At 49.2% G+C, this 20,427-nt stretch overlaps 1 protein-coding gene across 1 annotated transcript in view; it reads right to left on the bottom strand.

Annotated features, from left to right (window-relative positions):
• Window positions 1–10,382, bottom strand: part of FOXO6 (forkhead box O6) — a 143,309-nt gene extending 132,927 nt beyond the window's left edge. Inside the window, exon 1 of the mRNA XM_029571012.1 lies at window positions 8,706–10,382. Coding sequence (XP_029426872.1) covers window positions 8,706–9,131 — 426 coding nt within the window. The 5' untranslated portion in view covers window positions 9,132–10,382. The remainder of the gene's footprint in view (window positions 1–8,705) is intronic.
• Between the last annotated feature and the right edge of the window lie 10,045 nt (window positions 10,383–20,427).

A 20,427-nucleotide genomic window follows, 5' to 3' on the forward strand; every position in this document is an offset into this window, starting at 1 on the left:
GCATGAGGGCCGGGTACCCTGCATGAGTCCTAACACCAGAGAGGATGCAGACAGCTCTCAGGTGAGCTGCATGAGCCATAAGCTCCTAGGTGTGCTGTTATGCAAATCCTGTCTGTGCTACATCAGCTGTGAGTGTAGGGAGGGAACTAGCATCCATTTTGCTTATTCTGAATTGTAATTCCCCCCGCCCCCCCCCCCCCAAACAGTTCAAAGGTCTCCCTGGAATTTCCAAATGCCTGGAAACAGAAACAGCAGACAGCAGCTAACATTAGCAGCCCAGGGGAGGTCTTCCCCCTTGCAGGCCCCCCCTCCATTGCAAGCTCTTATATTTTTCTAGGGCTGGAGCTGCAGGGTTGCTGAGGCCTCACAAGCAGCACAGGCCCCGTCAGTCAGAGCACGTTGCTGAGTGACTGGCTGTGTACACAGCCCATGGGCTGTGATGGTATTTCACTGCCACGTACACCAAACAATAAAATATACTCTGAACTTTGACATGCAAATTAAACTGAAAGCAGATATTTGCATGAGCTCAGGGCATATTGGAGGGCATGTTACTGAAGCCGGTTGTTGCAGAAATCAGCGTGCACGGAATCGTCTGGGAGGGTGGGGTGTGAGGATGCGTCCAGTTCATCTGTCTTTTTTATTTTTTTTTTTCAGTTTAATGTAAAAGGGCTAAATGTCATGAATCAGGGGCTTGGGGCAGACGTGCAGGTGTCCTAGGCTTTCCAGGGATACCTCACTCATGAAGACGCACGCTGCAGGCTGGGCCAGGGGCTCGTTGCGGAGAGCCCCTGGCTCCTCCATTCCCCGGGTCAGCTGGGGATTCTGTGGAGGCGGCATCCCCAGACCCTGCGGGTGGAGGAAGTCCCAGTTAGCGTGAAACGGCAACCACCCGGTGGCCAGATTTAGGTTGCTGGTATATGGCCGCCCCAGCTGAGGACTGTCGCTGCAGTGACAGGACCATAATGAGCCAAAACTCCCCCGGCTAGCCACAAAGGAAAGCTTCTGATGCCAGATCCTAGCCCTGGTTCCGACAGAGGCCCAAAGGAGCAGGAGGAAACTGCTGGACGACAACCAAAAGAAAGAAACTGCAGGCAGTGGCTTTGAAGGACTGGCCTGGAGAGCCATGCAGATTAGCTTGTTATATATAGAGATAATGACCAGTGGGGGAACTATGTGCTGGCAAGAAAACAGGAGACACACCAGGCCTGAGACATCCCAAGTATGACTGCACTGGAGACACCCCAGCGCTGAAACTACAGCAAAGAGTATGTTTTACACAAATTCACACATTTCCTGAAACCTCCTGTTTGTCTTGCCTGTGTGACCTGCCTAAGCTCCACGGAGCAGGGACCCCGAGACATCCCTGTCCTGGCAGGGAAATGGAAGACTTAAGACAGCCCTGAGATATCCCAGGCTCGCCCTACATGCAGACGGCAGTGACTGCAGGCTTCCACAAACTCTCTCTCCACTGCCGAGGGCAAGAGAGAGGGAGGGAGGAAGGCAGAGACGCTGGGGGCAAGCAGTCACTGTCAGCTTCTGCAAACACTCTCCTAGATCCAGGGATGCAGGGAGCATTTTACTGCTGCGTCCGACAACACAACGCCCAGACGCAGATGTAGCCCCCCCTCCGTGCCCGACCACAGAACGTCCAACCGCAGATACAGCTGCTCAATGTACGACCCACTGAGCGTCTTTGGCTCAATGTGCAGCAGCGGCGGTCAAAAAGGCAAATAGAATGCTAGGAATTATTTGGAAGGGGACGGAGAACTAGAACTGAGAATGTCATAATGCCCATGTATAGATCCCATGGTGCGACTGCATCTCGAGTATTGTGTGCAGCTCTGGTCGCCACATCTCAAAAAAAAGAATATAGTGGACAAAGGAAAGATACAGAGAAGGACAGCAAATACGGTAATGGGGATGGAAGAGCTCCCTTGTGGAGAAAGGCTGAACAGATTAGGGCTCTTTAGCTTGAAAAAGAGATGACAGAGGGGATATGATTGAGATTTATAAAATCATGAATGGGGTGGAACGGATAAATAGGGAACAGTTATTTACCCCTTACAACAGCACTAGAGCTAAGGGACACGCCATGAAACTAGCAACCGGTGGATTTAAAACAAATCCTAGGAAGTATTTTTTTCACTCTGTGTACAATCAAGCTGTGGAATCTGTTGTTGGAAGACGTGGTCAAGGCAACTGACATCATGGGGCTCAAAAGAGGATTGGACAAGTTCCCGAAGGAAAAGTCCATAGCCAGTTACTAGCCAGGTAGACTTGGGAAAGCCAGTGCTCATCCCTGGGAGTGAGATAGAAGAAACAGATAGACTACTGGGGATCTGACAGGTACTTGTGACCTGGACCGGCCACTGTCAGAGACAGAACGACGGGCTCGATGGACCTTGGTCTGACCCAGCATGGCATTTCTTATGTTCTTAAATACAGTGAAATGGTCATTTCCCGCAGTAAACTGTCATCACTGTAGTTCAATTTCAGCCACAGTGATCATGCTAGGGCAGATCACTGGCCCTACGAGTTACCGCTGTCCACCTATGAGATTTCTGGGCACGAGGTGGCCTGACTGTTTGGGGATTTCTATAACGCTGCTAAACAGTGCTGGCGAGTCTTATTTCAGTGAGAGGTCAAAGGCTTCGGCCAAACCCACCAAAGCTGCGTGCTGCAGAGACCTGAAAACTTGAGACTTCAGCAACGAGCACACACTCAGCCACTCACGGCTAGAAATGGGCCTCCTCTGACTTTCAAACACCTGGAACAAAGGTAAACAAATAGTCAGCGGGATGAGAATGGTTTCACATATTCCTCCAACAGGCTGAAAGCCCCCCAGACCTGCAAGGCCTCAACCTGCATCCACAGCAGGAACAGGTCTGGTTATGGTGGCTGCAGGTCAAGACTGAACCCATCAAATCCGAAGCCTTGGGGGTCCGCAGGCAAGAAGGCTTGGTCCCACTGCCGGCGATTATGTTCCTGGGCATTGCTGTGGAAGCTAACAGCGGAGTTCGTATCCTTGGCATCGTTTTCGATGCGCAGATTTCTGCGGTAGTGAGATCAGGTTTCTACTACTTAAATCAGTTGCGCCAGCTCTGACCATAACTCCTGCAGGCCGTGTTTGTTCATGTAATCTGTGCTACAATTATTACTAGACTGGATTATTGTAGTACAATTTGTTTAGGGATACCTCTTAAGGAGAGGAAGCAGCTTCAACTGATGTAGAACACTGTGCCTAGATTATGAATCAAAAGTGGCTCCCGTGAGCATCTTACACTGATTTTGGACAGTCTTCACGGGCTACCAGTGAAGGCGGGGATTGAATTTAGATTCCTGACCATGGTGTTTAAACTCATTCAGGGGCTCAGCCCAGATTATCTGAGATCTAGATATTATGAATCATGTGCCTTCTTGTTCACAGGCTGAGTCACTGCTTCAAATACCCTCACCCAGAGATACTCGAATAACTACAAAGAGGAATCATTCTTTCTCTCGGGCTGTGCCCTTTCTCTGAAACAGGTTGCCCCTTTATCTTAGGCAGATAAGTGGGCTTTGGTCTTTTAGATGTAAACTGAAGGCCGAGCTCTTCACATCATAGGTGAGAGTTTCTCGGCCTTAAAGTGGGTCAAACTGCCACTGTATGATAGCAGGGCTCGATAGCAAATTGAGCAGGGATACTAACAGGCCGAAGCAGAAAGCTGAGCATTCACCGCACAGATTCTGAACAGATAAGCTACTTTATTTTTTAAATTTCCGATGCAATAAGCTAATGTTATGCTAATGCATTAGGAGTTAAAATGTTCGCTCAGCACAAGGTGAACTGCACATTTTAAATGCGTATGGCATTTTGGGCCTCAGGCCTGGCCATAGAAGGAGGGGGCCTGAAGATAGCCAAGAGGCTGTGACATTCGAAAATGCTAATTTCACAGTCCTGGCACCGTCTCAAAATATTTACTGGAGCGGATCTCTGGACAGCTTTGGCCCTGAGCGTATCTGAGTCACTGGTTCCTCTAGTTGCAACCGAAACACTTTACTGGCGGTGCTGAGGTCAGCTTAGCACGCAGCCGCTCACAGCCTGCTTCTCCGGTCCAGTTTTCCATTCCTTCCTGCAGCCAGCCCCTCACACTCACATCACAGCTTAGATAGCACTGGGAACTTTACTCCACCTCAGACCAGGAGTAAAATTTCCAGCGCTGAGAAAATGCGAGTTCAAGCCGGCGCACTTCTCTGCATCGAGGGAGGGAATGTTTGTTTAATGCCTTCGTTTGCATGGGACTTCCATGCGAGGGCGCTAAGCAGAACGCAGAGTTTTATTCGCACATTTTATGCGCGTGACAACTCCTTAACTGCACAAAATGCGCACAAACCTCGGGTAGAACTGTGCGTTCTGCATCAGCCTGTTAGGAAAGCACTTTTTTTTTTAAGCGGTAGGGGATTATTAGAGAGCATTTATTTCAGGTGGAAGGGGGATTTTGTGAGGTTGGGACAGGTGCATGCGTTCTGCAGTGGTGCAGCGTGCGTGCCTCACAATTCTTGGTTAAGAGTAGTGCGTATTATGCAGCCTTTTGCACCTCATTCCAGATGCTTTTTGCAAGGGAACAGGTAAAAAAAAAAAAAGAAAATGAAATGAAATGAAATTCACACTTATTCCTCACATGTACCTGGATCATCAAGCCCACCGATCTCTTTCTCCCTCTAAAAACAGGTTCACTTTAGCTCTGAATTGATTTAGTGCTGCAACCATGCAAGATGCCCCAGAAAGTTCCTGTTCAGAGTGCAAACATCCCTTCCTTTGAAGGTGGTGGAATCTATTTTTCCATAATCTTAAGGGATGCCTCCCTTCCCCTTGTTCTCTTTGTATCTGCTTTGGTGCTAAATATCCCCTTGTATGGTCCACTGATACAGTCTTTTCTCGAACATAAACAGCCCCCAGTTGGGATCGTTTTCCAGAATATGCAGCTTCCCCTCCTGCCTCCATGTCCTCTTTATCAGCTTTGTGGCTCATTTTGGAGGTAATTTTAAAATTAGTTACTTGTGTAAATGTAACATGCTGTATTATTAGAGCAATTTTCAAAAGCCATTCACGCAGGTAAAGTGCACTTAACGTGAATATCCTTGGACAATTCAATGACATACATTGTGGCAATTTTCAAAAGCCCATTTACATGGGTAAACTGTGTTCTTTATTCTCTATGCTGGCCTCAGCACCCGGACGCCAGAAAGCTTCCTGCTCCGGACTGTTGGTACTAAATTAAAGAGCAAGGACACCGTTTGCTTTTCTTCAGTCAGTTTTGCTTCTGCGGAGCTAAAACAAGCTTGACTCCTATACTGAGCAGTCACGACAGAAATCTCAGACGGCAACTAGTTTTCTGATCCCGTGGGCTGTATTTGCAGTGACGGTTATTCCGGCTGCCTGGATGCTTTAACCTCCAAGAAGGGAAACAGTGGTCTCTCACCTCTTTCCCCAAGGCTTGCAAAAGCTCGGGGGCAGCCACTGGATCTTAAGACAAAAAGGGCCTGATTTTAAAAAGCGTTTACATGCTTAAAATTGGGTTTTACATGTGTAAATGCACTCTACCCATGTAAGTAGACTTTTGAAAATTGCAAGAACAGGGATCACTGCCACCCCCAAGGAGCAACATAGCGCCGTCTGCGTGTGCAAGAAAGGAGTGCACTGAAATACACTGGGAAACCGAGGTCGACTGCATGGTCCGTCAGCAAATGAATGCACCACGAGCCTCTCAAGGACTCCATGCGTGTAGCTCAGTAACAGCGGTTTATGGCTAACACCCTGCTCTCAGGAACAGACTGTCCTTCCCTTGGGACTTACAGAGAAAAGGTGAGGTTGCCAAAGAACCAGAGGCTCTTTTAACCATTAGGAACCAGGGGTCCTGCTATTAGGCCTGGCCATGCTGGTTACTCGCTAGCTTTGCCTGAACTGACCGTCTCCAGTGATCTCTGCAAACCCGGCATGCAAAACGCGGTCCAGTCTGAAAACGAAGCCAGTCCTCCGCCGCCTATTCTTCCACGCAAGTGCTCCTGGACGCGGGGCCCGTCACAGAACGGTCTCTCTCCCGTGGCTTTAACTGGGGCCCTGTACAGCTAGAGAGCAGCTGGAGATCTTCCATAAGCCTTGCTGGAGATTTCTTGGTGCTGTTGGAGACTGAAATGTCAGGCGTGGAAAGTGCATGAGCCCAGAGGGCTTGCTGCTTCTGTTGCTCTTGGCTAGCAGGCAGGGAAGGAGCAGAATGTCAGACAGGGTCCAAGGGCTCCATGTTCATTGTGCACAGCTATCACCTCCCTGCACAAGGTCAGTGACGGCCAGGACTGGTTGTGGTCGGCTGGCATTCACTTGCCCGCTCCCACACTTACCACAAGTCACCTGGCTGTGCTATTACTTAGACTGAGCCTCCTGCACTGAGGCGACAATCTATTGCTTGATAAGGAACTGGAGAAAGTCCTTGTTTCCTGGGTTTTGGGGGGAAGCAAGAAACAAAAAAAAACAAAACCCTGGCTTGTATTTGTGCATCTGAAATAGCAACGTTTCTACTCCGTGAGATATTTCTGACACATGAAGTCTCTTCCCTACAAATCGGAAACCTTCCCAACCTCCTCCCTCCAATTCCCATCGCTGTGGCTCTTGTTACCTTAAAAGCAAAGTACTTACATTAAGCCCCCTCCCCACAGAGCAGCCTGTGATCAAGCGCCAACTGCAATTTAGTAACCAAATAGGGAATCAGGTGAGTATTTTTTTGTCTCAATAATATTCAAACAGATGCAAAAAAAATTAAAATATGCAATAAATAAGAACATAAACCACTGATCATTTGATTAGCACTGGCCTAGGGGAGCAGGGTGTGCCAAGGTGCCTGGCAGACACTCCATCTCCTCCTCCTCCTCCAGCCCCCCCCCTTTTCCAGGATGTGAAGGAGTTAAATCCAGCTGTGTGTGTCTCCAGCTGATACAGATACCGCACAGGTACAGCGCAACCTGCTTTTAAAGTGGCCCTCTCCCAGGACCACCTGTTTGCCCAGACCTGCAGCCTCTCCTGCCGCTCAGACACTGCAGAACCCTTCAGCGTTTTCTGCCATGCATTCGGCAATAGGCTTCCAGGGAAAGCACAATAGCCACCACGTCTTATGGCACAACCTGGATATTAACCTGCAAAGCTTCAAACGGCACAGTCCTGTGCCCACATTCGGCACACACACCTGGACATTTTGGGCAACAGCACTGTAATTAGTCATGTTAAAAAAAACCAAAAAGGAAGCTATTGTTAAAGGGCTCAGAATCACTTTTGGCTCTCCTGGTCGCGAGACAACTGGGCTCTGAAAAGGGCAAACACCACGGAATGGCTTTTACAGTTTAAGGCAAAGCCACGGGCATGGAAGCCTCATCAGATGCCTGCTCTCTCTTCCTCTAGAGCCCCCTTTTCTCTAACAACCAAAATAAGGGTAGCTTACTCTAACACCATCCAAAATATATACAAAGGAGCACATTTTGATGCCATAAAAAAAAAAAAACAAACAACATATAAGCCGGGTTCAGCTCCAGCTAAAGACAAAGTGCAAAGCTGCCTCAGTCACGTTAGAAAGGGAAGAGGTCTGGACATGCGAGGGTAGCAGCCTGTAATCTTTTTCCTCAAGGAGGGGGGTCTGCTAAATATAGGGTGAGCCAAGAGCAATACTAAACCAGCTCCAAGCCTTTCTAAGCCCATGTTTCCCTCACATTAGCAAACAGAAGGGCGAGCAGAGCCCTACACTATAGCACAGAGTGGGGCAGGGCCCTGGCTACACAGATCAGACAGCTGGAGGTGTGTGTGTGGGGGGGGGGGGGGGTGTTGCACCCAGACAGGTGCAGTGACTGAGGAGGATCTCACACTGCAGGTGATCCTTACAGGTGTTCAGCTAGATGGGGAAAGAACCATAAGAGAAGGGGGTGAGGGGGGGGGGGGGGGGCAGGCAGTGCCCAAGGAAAGAAGGAGGGAGAAAAAGAGGAAGGTAGTACTCGGGGGAGGGAGAAGACACAATGCTTGGAGAGGGTGGCACTGTCCTGGGAAGCTAGCAGGGGGAAAGGGCAGTGCCAATGAAGGGAAGCTGGGAGTGCAACTCCAGTGGCTAGTGTCCAAGGAAGGAAAGTGACAGTGCAGTGCCTGAAGGAGGGCAGCCAGGAGTGGACAGGTGCCCAGAGAAGGTGGCAGGCAGACATAGCCCGGGAGATTACAGGGGGAGCAGGCAGTGCCTGATGGGAGCAAAGGACAGTACCCAAGGTGAGGGAGTAGGCAGTGTCTGGGGAGAGCTCCGGACAGTGCCTAGGGAGGGAAGGCAGCAAGAGAGCAGACAGTGGCCGAGAAGAGTGGTGGACAATGCCTGAGGCGGCAAGGGGGCAGAGAAGCCAGCAGGGCCTATGGGGGGAGGGGCGGGGGGAGGCAATGATCACAGAGGGAGATGGGCATGCAGGCAGTGCCCAGAAAGGGAGGGCAGTGGGGAACAGCAGCCAGTGTCCAGGCAGGTGTTTGGGCAGGTGAGGGCAACACTGGGGAAGGGTCTGGGCCGGAGGGAGGGGACATGGGAGTGCCCGGGAAGCATGGTAGAAGAGGAGTGGGAAATGCCCGACAAAGCGAACAGGCAGTGCCGGAGAAAGGCATGGGCAGTGCCCGGGGAAGGGGGGCGGGGGAGCAGACGGCGGGCACCTACCTTCCAGCCGGCCGAGCTGTTGCTGTCGCCTTTGTCTTTGAAGTAGGGCACGAAGCGGACCATCCAGTCGTAGATCTGGGAGAGGGTGAGCCGCTTGTCCGGGGAGCTCTCGATGGCCTTGGTGATCAGGTCGGCGTAGGACAGGTTCCCCCAGGCGTTCCGGCGGGAGCTCTTCGCCTTGCGGAGCTGCTGCTGCTGCCCCGCGGGGTCCAGCCCCGGGGCGGGCGGCGCCTGCTGCCCGGCTCTGCGCTCCGCCGCCGCCGCCGCCGCCCCTGCCGGCTTCTCTCCGGCTGCCGCCGCCGCCGCCTCCTCCCCCTCGCCGGGAAAATCCGGGTGCGGGAGCGGCCAGGTGCAGGAGCGGGGCCGGCTCTGGGGCTCGAAGTCCGGGTCGATGTCCAGCGGCGGGGCTCGGATCTTCTCCTCCATGGTTTCTCCCCACCACCCCCCGCCGCCCCGGCAGTCTGGGCGGACAGATCCGTGCGAGGGCACCGGGCGGCGGCGCGCGCGGCGAGCGGCGGGCGATCAGCAGCAGAGCGGCACCGGCAGCCCGACGTGCACCGGCCGCATCGCGCTGGATCTTCAGCGCCGGAGAGAAAAGAAAGAGGTGGGGGCTGGAGGAAGCCTGGTGTCTCCGGTTCCGGGGATTGGCGAGGGTGGGGGGGGGGGGAGGGTGAGGCAGTCTGGATCTCCGCGCCCGGGGCGAATGAGCGCTCACAACGTGCCGCGCAGCACAGTCAGCGGCGCCGGCTCCTCCAGCAACAGATGAGATCCGGCGTTGCCAAGGGGAGGAAACACTAAAGTGAAATCATTTTAGGGAGAGAAGAGAGACACAAAGAGGGAGCGATGTGCAGAGAGAGAGCGCGAGAGAGATTCCCTCCGCCCCCTCCTCCTCCGAGACAGCCAGTCTCAGACACCCTCCCGCGGGAGGGGACTTGCAGGTACAGGTGTATGCCGGGGACCCTGCTGCCTTTCTTGGGGGTATCAGCAGGTGTATGCCTGGAGTATCAGCAAGCAGATGTATGCCTGGAGTCCTTCCTGGGGGTATCAGCACTCAAGTCCATGCTTGGAGCCCTTCCTGGGGCTATCAGGTGAATGGCTGGAGTCCTTCCTGGGGGTATCAGCACTCTGTCTGGAGTCTTTCCTGGGGCTTTCAGGTGTATGCCTGGAGTTCTCCCTGGGAGTATCAGCAAGCAGGTTTATGCCTGGAGTCCTTCCTTGGGGTATCAGCACTCAGGTGCATACCTGGAGTCTCTCCTGGGGGTATCAGCGCTCAAGTGGAGTCCTTCCCGTGGGTATTAGCACTCGGGTGTACACTTAGAATCCTTCCTAGGGGTATCAGGTGTATACCTGGAGTCTCTCCTGGCAGTATCAGCACTCAGGTGTATACCTGGAGCCCTTCCTCGGAGTATTAGGAGGTGTGTGCCAGGAGGCCTCCCTGGGAGTATCTGTAGGTGTATCCCAAAGTCTCTTCCCGTGCAGCTTTCGGTTTGCTATAGTCCGGTTGTTCAGAGCGCTGATCTGTGGCAGATGCGTGGAGGAGCAGAGCTGGGGCAGAATCCTGCTTTCCTCCAGTCTCTGTACTCAGACTTTTAAATGGAGTTGCTTCTGCTTTCCTGAGACCCCCAGGGATTGGTGCTGGTGGTGTTACTGGTCTCCCGGGTATTATCGACCCTACATCCCCGAGCCCGACGCTGCAGCTCTGGGGAGGAAAGCGGCAGCAGCCTCTACTGCTATGGCACTTGGCTCCGCCCCCACCCCAGCCCGGGTCACCCAGGGTCCCGCACTCCAGCCCCTCCTGCTCCGCCCCTCCCACCTGATCACAACACGGCTCCTTTCCTCGCTTGTCATTGGACAGGAAACTCGGGCCCCCCAGCCCCTCCCACACCTCAGCCAGACCGAGGCGGCGAAACGCCGACGCTCTACCCCAAGAACGCCGGTCACAGCGCTGCACTCTGATTGGACTCCAACCGGCAAAGTAACTCCGCCTCGAATGCGTTGGGGGCACTCGGTTTTCACGCATTGGTCGCTTCGCTGTCTGTTTCTTCCCCCCCCCCCTTTTTTTTTTTTGACAGACTTCTTTCGGATGAAAGGGGGGCGGGCGGGCGGGCTCTGGAAAATCCCTCTGCGTGACGTCATCAGTGTACGGTTGTAACTGCTGGGTTGCCAGGAGCAACGGGAGCGAAATGTTTCCCGGGCGGCCTGAGGACAGGAGCAGCGGTGCTAGGAGTCTTCGCGCAGCCGTAGCGCATGTGACTGAATCGCTTCACATATAACCCGACACACGTCTCGCATCCCGCCATGCCTGCATTACACCACACCGTATCACATCTCACAACACTGCACAATCTCACACTCCACATACTCGCACGTGGGAGTGGCCTTCTAGTTCACATGCCATTCAATTTGATTTAATATAGGTTTTATATTCCGCATTTCCAATATGGCATACTCATTCAAAGCGGATTACAAACAAGGAAGGGTTTATACTGCAATCTTATCTAGTACAAACTAAGACCCAGTACCCAACCTCATCCCCGACAAATTAAATATAGTTACTAAACAGCTCAGGTCAGTGTAAAATTCCAGTCTTAGGTGCAAACTTATGAGGGGTCATTTATCAAGCCACGATATTTTATCACAGGAGAGGGTTTGGAAGAAGGGGTGTCCCTGCGATATTTTCCCTCTCCAGAAAAATATCACAGCAGTTTTGCAGCAATATTTTTTAGTGCAGAAAACACCCATGATAAAAATTATCACTGTGGAATATCATAAAACTCACAATGGCTGCCCACTTCACCTGGGGCTACCATCCTGTTAAAGGGCCACACATCCCAAAAATGACACTTCCCCTCCCAAAGTTTAAAGTGCTCCCTGGGCGTCTTGGCAGACCCCTGCCCATCCCTTGCCCACGCTCCCGCGATTTTTACTGTATTGGCCCGCAAGTGTTCCTTTTTTTACTTTGTACTAGAATTCATAAAAACGAGGAGGTAGATATTGAGTCACCACGTGGCTTGGCTAGTTAGCAGGATAAACTTAGTTCATACATTCATCAGCACAGCCATGCCACTGAACATATCCAACTATCTTAAAGTTAGGCGGAGAAGTATATTCGGCTAACTTTAGCACTGCCACCCTATGAGTTCCCCTTGGGATGATTCAAGTCCAATCTAAGAGCCCACTTTTTGAGGCTGCATTTGGATTTTCACTCCTGATTATCCAGTGTACACCCTTGTTGATTTTAACCATTTCCCAAAGTGTCTTTTGCCCTTTACGTGTTTCTTGATTGCAAGCTCTACTGAGAAGGGCTCTCTCTTAATTATTTTCTACAATGCTGCATATCAATTAGCACTACAGAAGTGATTAGTAGTAGTAAAAAGCCTGCCAGTCATAGATGACAGAGGTAGATGTAGGCAAAAGTGGAGCCAACAAACATCCTCCCTACCTACCTGCAAGTTTCCTCCTCTTAAATGCATCGTGGCCAAGAGGACACTTTTTCCTATTTTGAGTCTTGAAGTGATCATTTTTTTTCCTCTCTTTACAGAATAATTAACCAGCAGAAGGGCAAAAAATATAATGCAAGAAGTAAGATACGTCAGACTACAGTCCTGTAAATTCCGGGTGCATAATTGATGTCATCGTTCTACATCGTACATGTAAAGATGCAGATTCTTAAGTGCCCCAGTGTTCTGCTCTGCAGTTGCTCCTTCACAGAATCTAGAGGTATGTGCTAAGCTACAGCCAAAACCAGGATCTCTTAAAGCAATATTTTTCAAGGGATGAAATGGGGAAAAATGTGGCACTATGCCCTCCAGTCTTTCTCAGCTATCTCTCTACCAATCCTTCCATTCCCCTACCCCATATTTATTTATTTAGATTTTTATATTCCGCTTTTTGGCTCTTCAAAGTGGATTACATTCAGGTACTATAGGTATTCCATCCATCTTTTGCTTTTTTTTCCCTCTCATCTCACTTCATTACTTAATTCAGTTCTCTATCTCTCTCGTCTTCATCTTCTCCCTCCACTTCCTTTCTCCCCATCCTCTCTCCCCTTATTTCCCCCTTTCTGGTTCCTTGCACCCCTGCCTCCTCCCTTTTGCTTCCAGGTTCTTCTCTTTTTCCCTTTCAGGTTCCTCTCTGTCCTTTTCATTCATTTTTGGGATCTTTGTTGCCACCCCTGGGCCACTAAAGCTGGAGCAGCAGCAGCAGGCAGGTCAGAACCATGAGGGCACAGTGAGCGCACGCAGGCCCAGGCCCCTGGGTATCCCCCCCCCCCCCCCCCCCCCCCCCCCCCACCACCACAGGTACTTCTTTTCCAAACACAGTGGAAGGAGGGTCAGCTGTGGGGACTGGGAGCGCATACTTTCACGGTGTCCTGCGCTGTTGGTCTGCCATTCTGATTCCTGCAGCAGGAGTTGAAGGTGGTGGTCCACTGTGCTGCAGCCAATCTGCCTCCTCCTCTCGCTGGGAGCAAAAAGTGCCCTACGACATCCTCGTGTTCACCACTCTCTGGAAACTCTGGCTCTGAGAAGCTGAAGTGCTTCTCTCAGGGTTTATAGTAGATTTTATTCTCCCACAAGAGGTGAACTTCACTTACGCAGAAGGTTAGTTGGTTTTATGCTGCTGTTGTATTTTGTGCTTGTCAGTCACTGACACTTCTCCACAGGTAAGCATCCTCTCGTGGTTGTCTTTATTCCCTCTCTCCCTGCCTCTGTGCTAGAGGAGGTGAGATCCATTTACCACTACCTGCCCTCTGTTGTCCATCCCTCAACCAGTTTCTAATCCAGTCCACTACCCTGGGGACCTTTCTCAGGCTCCTCAGTTTATTTGCACCTTCATGGCATTCTAGTAAGGAACAGAAGGGCAGTGTCCTATTACTTATTCCCAATTCAGAATGATGGAAATGGATTAGAAGAAGGGGCATTCAACACTAATTACTGAAATAAGAATCTGAGCTAAAATTAGGGAACTTAATGAATTTGTTTTAACTGCCAGCTGAGCTCTTTTTTGTTACTAGGATTGCTGCTTTATGGACAAAGTGAAACTCATCAGGGCTTGCATCACTTGCTAGATCATAAAACTAGAAAAAAATCTTAGTTCTTTTAGAATTACAGAAATTGAATGGCAGCTTCCAGCTTCTCCTTTAACTCTGTGCTCAGAGGAGGTAATGGTGAAGGCAAAACGAGGTGCTGTAGCTTGAAAACTGGATTAAAAATGCTGAGATGTGGCTGGCTCCATCTACCCTCACCTGATAAGCTACCATGCCCATTGTCCTGCTGCAGCATTACTATAGGAATTGCAAACTATTACTAAAGGAATACTACACTGTTACCAGAGAAAATTCCTTGCATCTTTGGCCAACAGAAAACTTCTAAACTTTGTCCTGCAAAGTTCAAGAGAAATATGATGCCTTCTTTGTGACAAAGAAATAGAGAATATGATATGAAATCAAGACTGAAAGGGCCCATCTCCTCTGCCCAATTTATTCCCTGGTGCAATGCCATACACCAGTGATGGCAAACTCCAATCCTCTAGTGCTACAAGCAGGCCAGGTTTTCAGGATATTTACAATGAATACTCATGAGAAAGATTTACACGCCCTGCCTCTATTGTATGCAAATCTATCTCAAACATATTCATTGTGGATATCCTGAAAACCTGGCCTGTTTATGGCACTCAAGGACTGGAGTTGCCATCACTGCCATACACAATAGTTGATCTTTGGCTTTCTTTAACTTTTTCACAACTAGGTGTTCTCCATGTGCATCCCATGCTTTCTTGAATTTGGTTATTGTTTTTGTCTATACTGCCTCCTGTTCCAGACTGAGACTTCTACAACTGTAAAAGGGCCAAAAGTAACAGCAATATCAGGGGTACCTCTACTGTCATTTTCATCAGTCTTCACCAGCACGAACACCAGATTCATATTTTCCATCATCACCAAGTCCTTCATCACTGGCAGCACCAGAGTTATTGTTGCTTACATCAAAACTACACCATCATGATTGACATCAGTATCAACATTACCTCCATTATGGCATCAACATCAACGACAGCGGCACTGGTCTCAGTATCAATGACACTGATACATCAACACCACATCATCAGCAGCATCAATACCATTATTACCACCATCCTCAAAGACCCCACTAATGAGACGACTACTACTTCTACTACTACTTAACATTTCTATAGCACTACATGATATACACAGCGCTGTACATGCACACAAAAGATAGTCCCTTCTCAATAGAGCTTACAATCTAATAAGATAATCAAACAGGATAAGAGATTTGGGGTATTTCATACAGCAAGACAATGGTTAAAAAGAAAAAAAGTTAACAAGACTAAACACGGACAATCTGGCATAAGATTTAAAAGCGGTTTGAAAAAGGCGAGTCTTTAGCTGGGATTTAAACGAGGCAAGAATGGGAGCAGGATGCACCAGTTCAGGAAGGCTTTTCCATGCACAAGCCGCAGCCAGATGGAAAGCATGGAATCGGGAACTGGCGATAGAGGAGCAGGGCACAGATAGGAGTGACTTATCCGACGAGTGGAATGCATGAGTGGAATGCATGAGTGTAAAAAGAGATAAGAGATAAGAGAGGAGAGGTAGTGAGGTGCTGCAGAGTGAAGGCATTTGTAGGTGAGAAAGAGGAGCTTGAACTGTATGCGGGAGCAGATAGGGAGCCAATGCAGTGACTTCAGAAGAGGGGTTATGTGAGCATAACAACTTTGGCAAAAGATAAGTCATGCAGCTGAATTTAATACAGATTGCAGTGGCGAGAGATGGCTTGCCAGGAGACCTGTGAGGAACGGGTTGCAATAGTCTAAGCGGGAGGAGATGAGAGAGTGGATAAGGGTTCTGGAATTGTGTTCAGATAGGAAAGGATGGATTTTGGCAATGGTATAAAGAAAGAAATGGCATGTTTTAGCAGTGTTTTGGATATGTGAGGAGAAGGAGAGAGAGGAGTCAAAGAGGACTCCAAGGTTACGAGCTGATGGGACAAGGACAATGACCATATTGAGTTTAAGGTGACAGCGGGACATCTAAGCAGCAATGTCAGACAAGCAGACTGAGATCTGGAACTGCATTTCTGGTAAAATTTCGGTGTAGAAAGGTAGATCTGGGAATCATTAATAAAAATGGTATTGAAAGCCATGAGATGAAATCAGAGCACCAAAGGAATTAGTATATAATGAGACGAGAAGAGGGCTCAGGATGGAGCCCTGAGTGCAATGGCAGTAGAGGAGGAACTACCAGAGGAAATGCACCTCCATTATCCCAGTAACACTGCCATTATGAAACCACCGCCACCAGCAGCAACAACTGCACCAGCTTCTCATCTCCTCTGTAGAGAAATATCTGGCAAAATTCATGAATCGTAATTCATGTAACATAAGAAATGTCATGCTGCTTCATTCCAAGGTCTAAAGGGACCAATTCAGGGTACAAATACCCAGCAGATCCCAGAAAGCAGATCTATTTCTTCTTTCTCCCAGGGATAAGCGATGGGTTTCCCAAGTCTACATGGTTAATTGCTTATGCATTTTTCCTCCGAGAACTTGTCCAAAACTCTTTTCAATCCGTCTATGCTAGTTGCCTTGATTATGCATTGAGTGTCCTCTTGCTTTAGTATTATTTGAAAGGGTAAATAATCAACCCCTGTGTAACCCTGTTTTGGGGTAACTGGTAACTGCCCACGGGGCCATAAAATAATGTATAGTTCTTGGGGCGCGCTTCACTTATAGAATCTCTTGCACAGTCTCTTCCACCTCAGGACAGGGCCCTTTACGGAATGGGGGGGAAGGAATTTCTCCTTCAAGGCCCTGAGTGACCAGGGGGACCCTGCTTCTTTTACCTGGGGAAGTATGCCTTCTTTTGCCGCTGCAAATGATGTAGGTGCCAATAACACACAGGAGGCTCGGATGGAGGGTCCAGAAAATAAACTTTACTGAAGATAACTTTGTTAATTGAATGGCACAGTTCTCATCACAACAGACGATCTTTACTGTTCGCAGTTCTTACTCTACCTGTGCAAAGGTCTCTTGCTACCAGCGCAAGGGCTAACACTCGCCCTCCATGGCTTGGTAGAATGAGGTTCCCATGTGGGCAGGGGTAATCTTGTTTGATCAGAAGAAACCCTCTCCAATTTGGTAAACAAAAGGATTTCACTGTCTCTACACAGAGTCCCAATTTGCCTGTTTCCCAAGGTAAAGACTCCAACTGGGCTCCGTCAAGGTTCTTAAAATGGTCTTCCTCACAATTCTCCAAAGTCTCTCTCTCTCTCTCTCTGGATCCCTAGATGGGAGAGACCCACACAGGAACACACAGCTCTCCAATGTTCTTCCTTCAGGGCAGGAAGAGGGCAGCAAAACTCTCCCAGTTCTTCCAGCCAAAAATCTCTTCCCAAAAACTGATTCCAAAAACCACCAGAAGTTCCCTGCAGTGGGTCACCACCATTCCTCTGTCCTCCGATAGGATGCAGAGAGGCAGGTCTTCCCTATCCTGGGCCCCCCCCAGGGAAAGGTTTCTATGTGACCTCTCTCCAGGCAACACCCAAGGGTCTCGCAGGCTTCCTACAAAGAAAAACTCAGCAAAAGCCCAAAGCAACCTGAGATCCAACCCTACCAACCAGTGAGTGGACTGGAAGAGCAGATCCCCTATCTCCTTCAGGAACACCAGACTGGAGTGCCTCAGCCCGAAAAATCCAAAAGATGGCAAAGCTCCAACGCCTACTCTAACGTCCAAACTTCAGACTGCATGGCCCAAGCTCTCAGGGCGAGAGCTGCTTTTATTACCTCACAAGGGAGAGGGGCTGTAACAAATGGTGCCTCCCCTAATTACTAGCCTGTACTGTTCTTAGCTATAGGACTTAAAATAGGGCCCCAAGGGGTCATTACACCTATTTACCTGTTCCACCCCACTCATGATTTTATAAAGTACTCCATGTTCCCTCTCAGTCATCTTTTTTCCTAGCTGAAGAGCCTTAACCCGTTTAGTCTTTCCTCAGAAGGGAGCTGTTCCACCCCCTTTATTATTTTGTTGTTGCCATTCTCTATTCTTTTTCTAGTTCTGTTACATTTTTCGAGAAGGGGGACACTATATGCCACATTTGTTTTTGGGGGCCTCTCAGACCCTTTCATTAGATGCCCCTACAGGTCTGAAGCAGAAGGTAGAATCTATAACCGCCTTAGGACAAAGATTTTGTACACATATTTTTCCGAATGGAAGTAAACCTGGTAATCAGCATGACACTGCTAATAAGAGAGGAAAAGGAAAGAAGACTTGGTAGGGAAAGATAACGAGCCAGGCCTAGCTCCTGTAATTATGTTCTATTGATTTAGTTCTGACTCTGAGGTGCAGCTCATTCTTTGAAAGGAACAAGGACCCTACCTTGAAAGGGTTATTCTGTCTTATCCTCTCGGTGAGGATTTCAAAGCTCTCAGCAGTAAACTCAAGTGTGTGTGTGGGGGGGGGGGGGGGGGGGGGTGACGATCATCCCCTCGCACCTCAGCTTCCTATGCACTTGGAAGTGTCATTGCTCGATGAGATGATCAAATGAAGGAGAAAGGAACAAGATGAACCACGTGCATAGGCGGTTCAAGGGGAAAAAGGAAACAAACATGGCCGTCTTCATTAGCTCTCCACTGGGATCTTTACTATGAAGTGTAAATGGCATGGGGGGGGGGGGGGAAGGGGGGAATGCCTGGAGGGTGAGGTTAGCATATTCTCTAACTTCCCTTCCATTTACCATCTGACCCTCATTAGGAAACCATCATGCACAGCCTCTGTTCTATTAAAGCACAGGACGGCTTCTACGGCCAAGTCCCAAAGCAAACAACATCAAGCAGCATTGTCTGAATTATCAAGAAGGCTCCTCACCCGTTACAAATGTTGCTAGCAGTAATTTATTATGGGTTTGGCAGTTGCATGGTTTTGATTGTAAATATTACTACCTTTATCAAAAGGCTTGTGGGTATCCTGCACAGCACAGCAGATACTACCATAAGAAGTTTGCTGGGTAGACTGGATGGGCCATCTGATCCTTTTCTGCTGTCAATACTATGTTACTATGTGAATTTTTTTTGCTCCCAGGTCAGCAGAGGCTAGGGTTGTTATGGGGGGGGAGGGCGGGGAAAGGGTGGAGAGTCATAGTCCTTGTGCAGTGGCGACATCTAGTGGCTGGACTTAGCGCCCATCATCACAGGGTTGTGGAAGGAGCCCTGGTGCACGGCACCTGGCTGAGGACCCATCGCTGCAATGACTGGTTTAAAAGTTAGCAAGGGATATAAAATAGAGGAAAGAATCCCCGGGGGGGGGGGGGGGGGGGGGGGGTGAAGGCTCATGGAGGCAGATCCCCGGCTCTGATTTTGACCGAGCTGGAAGTTCCAAAGAGCAGGAGTAAACTGCCCGGTCAAAAAAAAACAACCCAGAAAGCACATTACAAAATATGAGAGTAAATTGAAAAGATACAAGCTATACGTGAGCGCATCAAAAGATGTGGTGGGCAATTTTCAGACATGCTTACCCATGTGAGCACACAGTTTGAACATTTCCCCCTCCTCAGAGTGCTGTTCCCAGTGTATGTGCTTTTACCTGTGGGATAGGCAGGGTGAGGTTATTGAAAGGAAGAGAAAGCACATGCAAGGATGTTATTTTGAAATCTCCATGAGCAGTTTGCATCTGCTTCAAAACAGGAGCCAGGTATGTGGGCACAAAGCACCCAAACAGAAACATAGAAATGACAGTAGAAAATGACCAAATGATCCACCAATCTGCCCAGCAAGCTTATGCCAGTATCTGCTGCACAGGACAGGTTACCCCCATGCTTATCAGTTTCCCAGACCGTAAAAGTCAGGGCCCTCGTTGGATGCTTTCTTAATCCAATTTCCCTTTACCCCTTGCCGTAGAAGCAGAGAGCAAAGTTGGAGTTGCATCAACAGCAGAAAGGCTTATTGGTTAAGGGTGGTAACCGTCACACCAGCAAGTTACCCCCATGCACTCTTTTCTTCATTTCCATCTTCTAGCTTTTAGGGATCCTCTAGCCTAGGGTCCCTCTAGGCCTTGCTGTATATTTGAGCAGGAGGAAACCTGTGTGTGTCTAAGCTTGTGTGTGTTTGTGCATATATGTGTGTGTGTGTGTGAGCATAAGTGGAATGTGTGTGGGTGTCTGAGCATGTATGTGTGTGGGGGGTGTCTGAGCAGAAGCAAAGTGTGTGTGGGTATCTAAGCATATATGTAAGTATGTGTCTGAGCAGAAATGGAGTGTGTGTGGCTGTCTGAGCATGTGCATGTGAGAGGAGGCATGTGTGTGAAAGAGGGAGCATGTGTGTGTGTGTGTGTTTGTGTGTATGTGTGAGAGCACTGAGACAGATGCAAGCTCTAGGGATGATGGAATAAGAGGTCTAAATAGTAGTAAGTTCTTTATGAGCAGTAAATTCTTCAGTTTATATCAAGAAAGGTTGAGGTATTGAAGCATAGGGTGTTTTCTTTGTGTGTCTGAGCATGTGTGCATTTGTGAGTGTGTGTGTGTGTGTGTATCTGGACATGTATATGTGAGAAAGAGAGGGATCTTGTGTGTGTGTATGTAAGAGGGACCATGTGTGTGAGTGTATGAACATGTATATGTAGGAGGGAGCATCTGTGAGCATGTGTGTTAGAGAGGGAGCATGTGTTTGTGAGCATGTGTATGTAAGAGGGAACATGTGCGTGTTTATTTAT

The sequence above is a fragment of the Rhinatrema bivittatum genome, chromosome 11, assembly GCF_901001135.1.
Source record: "Rhinatrema bivittatum chromosome 11, aRhiBiv1.1, whole genome shotgun sequence".
Lineage (NCBI taxonomy): Eukaryota > Metazoa > Chordata > Amphibia > Gymnophiona > Rhinatrematidae > Rhinatrema > Rhinatrema bivittatum.